This window comes from Leptidea sinapis, chromosome 45 (genome assembly GCF_905404315.1).
Source record: "Leptidea sinapis chromosome 45, ilLepSina1.1, whole genome shotgun sequence".
Lineage (NCBI taxonomy): Eukaryota > Metazoa > Arthropoda > Insecta > Lepidoptera > Pieridae > Leptidea > Leptidea sinapis.
Genome location: NC_066309.1, coordinates 5,991,422 through 6,003,911, shown reverse-complemented (window position 1 = coordinate 6,003,911; position 12,490 = coordinate 5,991,422). Strand labels below are relative to the sequence as shown.

The following is a 12,490-nucleotide window of genomic DNA, read 5'->3' as shown; positions in this document are numbered from 1 at the left end:
AAAAAGGCGGGAAGCAAAAGAGCGAAGACCACTCGGTGACAAACAACAAAAAGGACAAGTTGGCAGCTGCTGCCAGGCCGGACAGAGAGGCACATAAACGAGTGGCGACTAAAGATGAAACGGTCACTGAGGTAGTGTCTCTTTGTGTCTAGGTGTCGATAAAATTGTAACGTACAGTCACTCTTGTACAAGAGAATCATTTTAGTTTGAAGGTGGCTTACACACGGAAAAAAATTGTGAATATTATGAATGTTGTTTTCCGTATGTGTTTAAGAGAATATGTCGCGATATGTTGATGTATTTACCTCGTGAATACAAAATATGTCAATTAATATTTACATCTGTTATCAATAAACCAACTGATATAACATGCTATATTGATATGCCTGACCTCTGTAACTAATTTAGGATCTATAAACAAATGTCGGTCTTGTTCACTAGAGGTTCAAAGTTATCCTCAAAGTTTGTTTGTTACACAATATCGGTGATAGCTGTATTATTTCTCTGTATTTGAATTAAGAATTTTAGTCAAGGCAAATGCTTGCTGCCCTGAACGATTGATGCCATAGGGACAGAAGTGTAGTGTGACATTTATCGATAATCGAGGGTATTTATAATACGAAGAAAGTGTGTAAGGCCAGTGTGAATGAAAGTGTTGGAAGGGGTACCTAGGCGGACGTTTCAAGATCAAATCAGGGACGTCTTGAAAAAGGCCAGGTCAAGAGTACCCTAAACCGGAGAGCATTCATACATATGAAAGGAATAATGAAAGTGGACGAAGCGAAACAAGTATGTAAGGATCGTAGCAAGTGGAAAGAAGTGGTCTCTGCCTACCCCTACGGGAAAGAGGCGTGATTTTATGTATGTATGTATTTATAATACTCTTTGTATTTGACACTAGTACAGTGCATAAAGAAGTATTTGCCCAGACACAGGTAGAAGGATGATGAATCATATGTATGGGATTGGTATAACTAATGCAATGACGGGGAGGTCTATGCGCGGAGTTTCCCTGCGAGATCGAATCAGAAATGAGGAGATAGGTAGGAGAACCAAATGATTGCGAAACTGAAGTGGCAGTGGGCAGGGCACACAGGTCGATGGACAGATGGCCGATGGGACAGTAAAGTCCTCGAATGGCGACCACGTACCGGAAGACGCAGAGTTGGCAGGCCTCCTACAAGATAGACCGACGATTTGGTCAAGATCTTGACCAGACCTTGGATGAGGGGAGCGCAGGACCGATCGTAGTAGAAATCTTTTGGTGAGCATTTGTCCAGCAGTGGTAGCCTACCAGCTGATTATGAATGCAATAATGCTCTGAATTTAAGTCTAGACACTGACTAAATGATGTTTTAAACTTGAAGGGTGAACTTAACTTCATATATCGACTGTGTTTTTGACGGGTACAGGTGTAACAAAATATATAATAATATACTGGGACAGGTGCTATTCGGAGCGAAGCACTTAACTAGCAGTTCCAACGGCAACAATTACACTTGAATGCGGTCAAACATTATAGCTATATTAATAGCGGTGTAATTTACATTGCCCGGTTATTAATTATTAATTTATGGGTACACGCAATGTTGCATTAATATTTAATGATTTTTAACGTTGACATTTTATTACTAAGAGTGATAATTAATTTAGCATTTTTGTGCAATTATGTACAATCAAATTTTTTATTGATAGGAGTGTTATTATAATGAACATCGATAAAATGTAAATCTCGACCATTTTATTATATCATTAATCATCTTCTTTTCCTTAATAATATTTATTAAATTACGTGAATCGAGACGCGCCATTGTAAAACTTAGTGAATAAACAACCAGTTAAATGTAATAATTAATCGATTTGTTTATTTAGATGGATATCGCAACAGCTTAATGAACTTAACATATTAATAATGCATTTGATATAATATGCAAACAGCAAATTAAATCATGATGGATTGTTAAAGCTGTCGATAATCAGTTGGAGTTCGATCAACATTCAATATGTTTACCGTGGAACGGAACGCGGCCGCCGAGGGTATTCATTAACTCGGTAAATGCACATTGGACAGCTTCGATATGATGTTTATGAATATTTATTGAGTAATCCAATAACGGTGCCGCCGATTCTGATTAAGTATATTCAACTGATTCAATAACTATTATTTTCACACCAAACTTAAGGTTGGCTCTTTCTCGGCCATTCTTGTCGGTCACGGTCAAGTAGGTAATTAATAGATGCTCCTGCCATTCGAAACTGTTTGATTTTGACAAAATTTTATTACAAAGTTCAGAGTGCAATCTCAAATGTTTCTCTATCGCCGCCCGAATATCAAATGACCTTAATTATTACGGGTCGACCATAAAATTTGTGTGAGAGTGAGATAACTATACAAAAAAAAGTGTGAGAAAAGACGGAATAGATGGACCGTGAAACCGTTTTTAAACAATTTAGTGTCCATTAGTCTCCTGTCAAATTGGACCGCGTTTTAATTTTAGTGTTCTTATCGTAATTATGCTGTGTTTTAAGGGATAACAATTAAAAAATATAATGGTGCCGTGTTCTGTATTAGATTGTTTTGTAATATACAGCAACAATCCAAATAAAGAAACATTTCACAGGTAAATGCTGATTCTTCAGTTCTACATCGTGGTGTTTATTTTCGTAGAACATGATCACTAAAATATTTGGAATTAGGTACATTTTATATGGGCAGTAAATATTATACTAATAAAATAAAATGTGTGTGTACTTATGTATGCACGCGAGAAGTTATACTTCTTTGGCCTAACGAAGCAGAAATCCTTAAAATTATTTATTTTTCGTGCTATTCTACGTTTGTAGAAAGAACAATATTGTAAAAATCTTGCAACGATGGCTTTGACAATTAATTATAAAATAACGAATACGGCTGTACGGGCTTGAACCCTTTGCCTAACCTAATAATGGACGAAGAAACCAAAAAAAAAAACGAATCTCGCCAATCGTAAGAAAATTTTAGGAATCAACTTCACCCTGTTTCTTTTGTGTTACAGTGGTGCGCGCGCATCTTAAATTTCACTCTCATAATTTTTTCATAACGCGCCTAAATAAGTATAACTTCAAAAATATCTGTTAGATGATAATAATGATATATTGTATACGTGAATATGACGCCGTTTGTCATAGAAATTGTTCAAAAGTAAAATACTACACACTTCAATGACTCAGGTAACATGAACATTTCAAATTTAGTCTCGCGATAATGAGGAGAGTGTTTGTCTATTACTCAGTTATACTCAGTTTATGGGGTCGACACGATTTGTGTGTCTCCACGAAGTTTTTTCCATTAATAATAACTCCTCAAAATAATAGAGTTGAACAATGATGAAAACCAGTGGAAGGCTCTCTCAGAAGGAAGGTGGAGGTAAAGCAGTACTGTGTTTTTGGGAAGAATCCTGAGCGACACTGCATTGTAATGGCGAGGGCGTATCAATTACCAGCAGCTGAACGTCCTGCTCGTCTCGTCCCTAATATTGATTAAAAAAATACATGAAAATCACTGTAAATGTGGATGCAAGACTTCAAGTCTCTGCCAATCATAGAGCCAACCTCATCCTGAACGTAATTATCATGTAACATTTTTACTGTTTAGCCTGTCCGATATATCGTATTAACAATGGACCGTGTGTCCGTCGCGCCACATTGTATGATCGGTCAACTTTGTGAGTGGCATTTAAATTCGTGTCACAAACAAACAATTCCCGCGCTAAATATTCATCGCTGGTTGGTGCTTATTTCACACGTGTCGTGTAAGTCGGGTGAGCGGTGAGCCAGTGTGTTTATTATTGAATTTTAATAATAATATTGACACACAAATTATCTTGCCCCAAACTAGTAACCTGTACTATGGGTACAAGACAACGATATATTTAATACAATATACTTACTTAAACATATAAACATCCATGAATCGGAAACAAACATCCATATTATCCTATTTTTAATAAGATTTTACTAAACCGAAACCAGTGTACAGTAACATAGCAGATATGTTCTTAAAACAATGCTTGCTTCATTATTAGTATGGTGGGTACTAGAGGTCGCCCATTTGATTTTCATAAAAAAAAATAATCATTAATGGGGCTTTTCGTATGTTATCCATTACATTCTTATATAAACTAGCGAATCTTACTTACCATGTCGCTAGATTTGATTTTCTTATCTTCGATTTGTGTATATTAAATCTATTAATCATTTATTTTGTAATTAGCTAGTAAATATCTGTGATAACTTGTAAATGGCCTTTTAAGTAAATATTTTCCTAACTATTATTCGTATTTAGCTGTAAGTTTTCCAATTACAATAAAATAAATAACCACCTTTAAGTGTCACTGACTCTTGTTTGACATTGTTGAAAAGATCGCAAGGAATGACTGATTTTTTTATTATTATAATAATTTTTATCATACCCGTTACTCACAAGTGCATTAAAAAAAACGTCATTATAATGAGCATCTAAAACATAAAGAAGTTATTAATGTGAACGCAATTTCAAAAGCGCTGCAGGCAACGATCTACTGCTTCTGTTTGAACTTTACGAGGCTGGTTTTCCATCGAATTAAGTTCTACCCTATTAAAAGTTTGCGCAAGTATTAGAATTTCGAATGAGGGGCGAAAAGCTATCACGCCATTTTTTCCGTGCCTCCCCGTTTCACAACAATGACGGGGGGTCTCGGGATCCGCGGCTGGAGTTGTGAGATTATACTTTAATATCTGTTTAGAATTCGTAATTAAAATACCTCCTGTTTGAAGATTTCATAACAAAGTTACTTTGAGAGATCATGAAATATAAGAAATGTAATTTTGTGTAAAAGTGTACTTACTGTAGACACGAAGTCGATAGTAGTATAATATGCTGACCGCTATTTATAGTGATCAGTTGTACGGTGTTTAAGTTAAAAGGCAGAAAGGCATTTATTTTCTCAAAATTGATTCCTTTAGAATTATGTTTTGATGTCATTTCTAGTAACTACTAGATACTACTACCGCTTCGGAAACAAATGGCGCTCTGAGAGAGAAGAAGCGGCGCAAGAAACTCTCGCAGCATTCTTTTTTTGCGCTCTTTTCAATAAAAATATACAATATTGTACAGTCATTTCTATCGCTATAAAATAATCACAATCTAGTCCCAGGCTGTCCGATCATTTAGATATTCAGCAGTGGAGTAATAGGATTTAGGACAGGGCCATTTTTTTATAAAACATTTAAATTTATTTATAGATAATGCCTGAACAGTGGCTGGGACTTTATTATAGAAGTGTATACATTTACCCTTAAAGCTATTATGTATCTTATGATATCATAAGCAAAAACATAAATTTTTCCTGTAAATGTTCGTTATTACGAACATTATTATGTATGCTCGTAGGTCAAGCCGATAAAAGTTCACAAAATATAAATATTCCGTGTTGTTGATCAACACTCAGTGTGTTATTTTGACAGCGATGTCAATTAATGGGGCCGTTTACTTTATTGGTGGTTTATTGAGAGCGGGCGACGTGGGCCGCGGGCTAGTCGTCACGACAGCTCACCGCTAATATCTCGGTGATTGCTATTTCTATTGTTGCGGTGAGTCGCTTGACAGTCGGCCAACATTTCAACTCGCTACGTTTTCATTTCAACATTTCATTGGTGGCATTGTTCTCTAACAATACCACCAATGTGATTGTTGCTTTTCTAGGTTTTTATTTCGAGGAATGTTGTCGGTTGTTAATCGTGTTGGTCTTTAAGCAATTAAAATTGATTCAACGCGAACTCACTACGTATGTGTTTCTACGTCTTTTATTCTGTTGATGTTCGTGAATGTATTAACGGTAGTCTAATATATAAAATTCTCGTGTCGCGGTGTTTTTAGTTAAACTCCTCCGAAACGGCTCTCATGAAATTTTGTGTGTATATTGGGTAAGTCTGAGAATCGGACAACATCTTTTTTTCATCCCCCTAAATGTTAAGGGTAGTCCACCCCATTTTTTTTTTAATTTTCAGATTAATTATTTATTACATACAACTTCAAATTTTCACCCGTCTACGATAAACATCTGTTTTTATATCGCGATTTTTATTTTATTCTGTTACATCCACAGATCCGCAATAGGGTTGCAAGATGGCAATGGATTTTTTTATTTATTACTTTATATGGCAATACAACGTTTGCTGGGTCACCTAGTAAATAATAAAAATGAGTCCACGCTCAAAGCGCGAATATGAATTAAAAGAAGGAGGTCTTCGCCCGCTTCCCTCATGTTGAACATTAATATTTTAACTCTATGATTGGCCAACGGGAGGTGGCTAACATAATTTATATTGGTAATCAACTAAACTACATTTATACTTGAAATAGCTCTCAACCAAACAATTTGCTCGCGATCAGCCGTGGCCTACATTGCCATGCTCGCATTCATGTTAATAAAATAGTTGCAATAACATAATTCACTTCTGTTTAAATAAAACAGCAGTTGTGGCCTGTGTGTTGTGTATTATATTTTTAAATGAATTTGATTGAATTATTTTATCTTCTGCCAATTATTTATTTAAAACAAAACTTGTAGAACCCTTTTTAAAGGATTAGACCGCGTGTAATTGTAACTTACACTAGATTTTGCGTAAAGTTACATTTTTTTATTATTTTAGTTAACCCGACGTTTCAAGACCTTTTCAGATTTCGTTTTATTGGGGGGAAAATCTAATGTTAAACCAGTTTCAGCACGCGTTTTAAAAGTGTTTTATTTAAATGTGTAACACTCGCGTTAATCTAAGAAAATACAAAACTTATACCCTGCTGTTTATGAATTAAATTAATACTCCGAGTTATGTATAGTATATAACCTATATAACCTCTGTTATATGAGCGATGTTCTTCCAATACTGGACTGTTGCAAATGGCATAATCGCGTGTTGATTGGGTTGACAATTATCTTTAAGACCGCTTTCGCTCTACGTACGGATTACCGTATCCGTGAAAACACGGTCCGAAGTAGTCGTAGAACAAATTCTACGGTAGTTTACGCACTAAATCCGGCTTCCGTCAACCGTAAGAAATAGTTCTACGACTACATGGGACAGTGTCTTCACAGACACGGATCGGATTCGGATCGGACGTAGTGCGAAAGCGCTCTAAGTGACTATTTAAATGATGTGAATAACTGTGAATCATTATAACAGTGTATCTATTCATTGCTTGTTATCTTATAAGATATGAATCTATCCGACTATAAACAAGACGATAGCATACAATTGCGGCGACCGCGGCACCTTTGTACGAGTCGCAACTCGCTGTTCAAGTACCGGACGCGGCACTGGCTCACGACCGGCGCACGTTCCATACTTGATTTATCACTCCATTGTTAGCTCGCGGACGTCCCACCCTGCCGGATAACACTAAACATTCAATTGTCCGCAAGCTTCCGAAACGATTTGTCCCTTTCGATCGAGCCCATCGATAGAAAATCTTCCGACGCAGCGGACATAACGTTACCGAAACAATACTGCTGAAGTAGTAACTAGGCTCCTTTGCACAGGATGCCGGCTAGATTATGAGTAGCAGAACGGCGCCTATTTCTGCCGTGAAGCAGTAATGTGTAAGCATTACTGTGTTTTGGTCTGAAGGGCGCCGTAGCTAGTGAAACTTAACATCTTATGTCTTAAGGTGACAAGAATCCTGAGTGGCATTGCATTGTAATGGACAGGGCGTATCAATTACCATCAGCTGAACGTCTTGCTCGTCTCGTCCCTTATTTTCATTTAAAAAAAGTTGTCCAATCAAGAGATAAAGTTTTACCGTATTCGTTAAATTTATACTACATTAATAATAAATTTGTTTGACCGCGATGAGGTATCAATTACCAAAACGGATTTATCGTTGAATATCTCTTGGAACGGGAGTTTAAAGCTTTCGTGAGGAATTAGTCGAGCTGCTAGTTTAATAGTTCAGCTGTAGAGCGCTCGTAAATATCTTTCAGAATGTTTCCACGTTGTAGTAAATACTCAACAATCGTATTTCGCTGGCTATCTGATATTTATATCGTACATATTTCGTCTGGATTCTAACAGCATATAATGTTTGCAGATACGAGTGGCATACTATAAATTCAAAATTCATTTGTTACAGGCGAGTCCAGAAAATAGTCGAAATGCTTCACCGAGATATATTGATACGTCGATGGATGACGTGAGTATATTAAATTGATATTTATTGTTTATTTTCTTCTTGGGGAACAAAATAGTCATTCACAATTGTAAGGATACAATAAGTAGTCATTAGTAGTACATTACGTTACTAAGTATTTGTAATCCAAATTTGAAAATCAGTTGTGAGGATTAAGTTAGTGAAATACATATTTATTATATTTTAGAATTATCATAGTAAAAGTATCACATCGTCTTGAATTTGTTTTATAACTTTCTAAATTAAATTAAAATATTTATATAAATTTATTTAGGTGCGTATCTATTGTTAGAACTGATATAACTGACAAGAACGCTCCAGAAAAGTTTGTCCAACATGATACGTTTTATAAGATGATATACAAATTATTATTTGTACCTCGAGAGCATAGTTTCTCAACTTTATTTTGCTCATCGCCCACTTTGAGAATATGTTTTTTTCTAGAGTATTTTTTTGCCTTTTTAGATTATATTTTTTAATCTACCCACGCCCCATCTGCGCCATCTTATGCCCCCTAATTTTCTCTGGGTCTTCTACTGCCCCCCCGAAAGCCTCAAACGCCCACAAGGGGGCGTTATCGCCCACGTTGAGAACCTATGCTCTAGAGCAAGAGGAAATTTGATTCGATTCAAATTTATTGTTTCAACTAGACAATTTGGTTCTTCTTACAGGCATCGGACGCGGGTTCTCTGTTCCGAGTGGCGGGGGCGGGCGCTGCCACTGTTAAGAGTGAGCTTGTGGCGCGCGGCGGCAGCGGGGGCGCGCTCGCTCTGTCGCGGGCGCCCGTCGGCGGCAGTGCCAGCCCCGCGCCCGCGCCGCTGCCGCAGCCGGCGCCCTCGCCCGCGCCTGCTGCGCTGCCGCCGCCCGCGCTGCCTCCGCCGCCCTTCCGCGCCGACACTCCGCACCGGCCCAGCGCCGCGCACATTCCGGCCCTCGACGGCCAGGCCGCCACGCAGGTGCCGGCCCGACCCGTGGGCGCCGCCGGCCCCGACCTGCCCGAGCGGCCCGCCGGCCACAAGCCGCAGCCGGGGGCGCGCGCCGCCGCCGACAGCCCCACGCCGGCGCCGCCCGCTCCCCCGGCGCCGTCGCCGCTGTTCCCGTCGCACCCGGCCTACCAGTCTCACGCGGCCGCCGCGCTGCCCGACTACCGCCACACCAACCACGAGACGCGGACGGAGCAGCCCCCCACCGAACAGGCTCACGCCCCGCTCGACCTCCACGCGCATCATTCCTCGCCGCGGCCGCCGCACATAGCACCGACACCCGTCACGCAACCCTCGCATCCTAGTCTCCCGAACCGTGTTCCGCTCTCCCAACCCCAGACGGTCATCACCGGACATGACGTTAGAAACGTGACCCCCGTCTCTCAAACTCATACTCCTGTCCCTACCCCGTATCCCAACCGAATCGGACCGGGTGTTCCCCAGAATTTAGTCCCGCAAATGCCGATGCCGACCACCACCGGCTCCACTGGTCTTCCGAGTCAAAGTGTGTCTACTAAGCCGGCGTCTCCCGCCCCTCCGTCTCGGCCCTACCCTCCTCCTATTATCGGCTCTAGTCATGTAAACTCGACTATAAATTCCAGTATTCATAATCTCACAATGCCTTATCAGAGTCAGCCGAGTTTACAAAAGCATTCCGTTCCACCTATGTACACGGGGAGGCCCCCGCATTTGGCGCCATTCAGTGTTGCCAATCATCTAACATCGAGTCATTTACCATCTTCTACGTCGCATCTGCCGACTACTCTGCATTTAAGTCACCCCATAAATAGTCATTCTGTAATGAGTCATGCACCCCATGTTCCTGTGAGTTCTCACCCTGCGCTAGTCTCGACGCCCAATCATCCCAATCAAGCACTATTCTCAACTGCTACAGTCACAAGTACAATATCGAGCTTAACTCCTCATCTGAAGCAAAACGGAATGAGTTTACCGCCACAACTTGCGACACCCACTACGTCGCAACAGACAGTTACTCATATGGATACAACTCCTATATCTTCGGCGCCCACCGTGGTCGCACCAGTATCTAGTAGCAACAGTCTAAGCCATTCAATACCAACACCAATAATAGATACAAGGCATCCTGTAGTAACAACAGAAATACAATCTAGAACAGAAAGTCTGATAGTCAGCTCGAGTCCGTCGTCGAATAGCTACCCTCCGGCTGCTGTCTACTCGAATGCGTACCCAACGTTGTACGCTCCTTACGCGCCAAACCTTCAACACAGCCCATATCTACCACCTTCAGCTGCATCACCCAGAAACACAATAGACACGGTTAGTATTCTTTAAGTACAATATAAAAGCATATACAAAAGTTCATCTGATCAAACTGAAATTCTTGCTAGACGAAATTCAAAAGCAGTACTTAGGCATATTTTTTTAGGTGTTTTGTTAACGATAGAGAAGGTAATATAGTAATAGCTGTTGTGAAGCGGCATCTTTTGCATATATAACAAAACGAATTAAAAAAAATTGTGTACCGCGATGCTACTAACAGCGTTAGCCTTTTTTTAAAGTGTAGTGCTGGCCCGGGCTCATACACAGAGACTTCTATCGCAACTCTTACATACAGTTCTGGTATATAATATAATATGGCATGATATTTTACCTAAATAAAAGCAGTCTATATATACGTCCTTATGAATTTATCAGAGAACGAGTCATGCTGCTTCACCGCTGTTGGCACCGAAGACACCAAAAGGAGTTCGCCCTCACACGCCCGGCTCGCTGGGAGCTGCGGGCGTACACACACCATTGTTATACTCCCCGCGCACTCAGAGCCCAAATAGAGAACGAGAAAGTTTTAGGTAAGTAAATATAATATTACCAACGTATATATTGATACTGAAGCAGCAATTTTAGATCATCATCTTTCAAAGATAAATGTAAGTACATAGTAACACACCAGATATCTATTTACTTGATTACTTTTTACTACTTTTTATTTTTGAAGTGAAATCTTCTTTAGTATCATTGTGATATGAAAGTCGATGAAACGAAAAAGAGACAGTTAAAAGAGACAAACACAAATAAATTTATAATATTTAACATGGGAGAAAATGAGATAGGAAGCATAATAATATAGTGGATTGGTACCTGGCGATCATAGTTGAAGAAGAGATTGTCTTATGTATGTCGCGAGTATACCTTAATATATTCTCACGTCATGCACATGATGTATTACTACACCAGGAGAACATAAATATGGTAGCGGTGATAGTAATGTCTTTCATAGCGGTTGAAATCATATGTCATCCGAGCAACATGTACCAGGACTTCATATGCAGCTTAGAGGTTCATGCACAATGCACATGTTAATATTATTATTATATAAGTGTTGACCCGTTGTTGTTGTTGTTCGTTGGTGTTCGAGGTTCTCTTTGTGCACTGCTTCTTTATAAGTTTGTAGAGTTTTTTCATCATTTATATCATAAAATTCTTCATAATTTTTGGTTTCACTTCATCCAAGTGTGAATTGTACGCATGCACAATTTGTCAGCATAGAACCGGGCGTGCTTATATCATTGCACTTATGATTTGGTATAATCATGTAGCTGTATCAAATAATGACATATAATCAATTAATACCTTGCATATCGACTTGGAGCAGAATATAACTGCCAGGACCATGAGTACTAGAGATGAATGTTTCAAATTAAATGTTTATTTTTAATTGCAGCAATATAAGCAGTTTATCACGTAGCACGCCAGCGGCAGTCGTCAGTGCCCCAGTGTCTATGCCATCACTGGCTCCCACGCTGACCGCTCCGCTTGCCGCTCCGCTTGCCGCTCCGCTCGCCGCCCCGCTACCAACACCACTCGCAGCACCTTTATCAACGCCTCTCGCTGCACCTTTAGCGGTTAGTATTGTTTGTAAAGTGGTTATAATTATTCGTTATTCTTTTATTTCAGTTACACACCCACATTTTATGTTCTCATAATTGAGCCATTATCAGACCAGCACATTAACCCACCTTATTGTTTGTGCTCTATCTATGTCGGTCTTCTACTTATCATCAGGCATTACGTCACTTTTTATTTATTTCAGGAAACAGGCAGTCATATTCAAGCGTAATCACATATTATATAATTCAAATAGACCTAGCAGTTCCATTAATTACTTAGATGTAAAGCAAACATATTAGACATACTAGTAAACTTGAAACATGTTTGGTGACAAAGTAGCAAAAATGTGACAATAATTAAAAATAAACTATAAGCTATGGGATATAATATTATTTAATTATCTATATAATTATTTACATGTGCATATTCC

The 12,490-nt window shown here is 39.3% G+C and overlaps 1 protein-coding gene across 1 annotated transcript in view; it reads left to right on the top strand.

Moving 5' to 3' along the window:
- The window catches only part of LOC126977359 (fibrosin-1-like protein), an 87,000-nt gene extending 74,711 nt beyond the window's left edge, over positions 1-12,289 (top strand). Inside the window, exons 5-7 of the mRNA XM_050826125.1 lie at positions 8,150-8,209; positions 8,878-9,162; positions 12,263-12,289. Coding sequence (XP_050682082.1) covers positions 8,150-8,209; positions 8,878-9,162; positions 12,263-12,289 — 372 coding nt within the window. The remainder of the gene's footprint in view (positions 1-8,149; positions 8,210-8,877; positions 9,163-12,262) is intronic.
- The last annotated feature ends 201 nt before the right edge of the window (positions 12,290-12,490 follow it).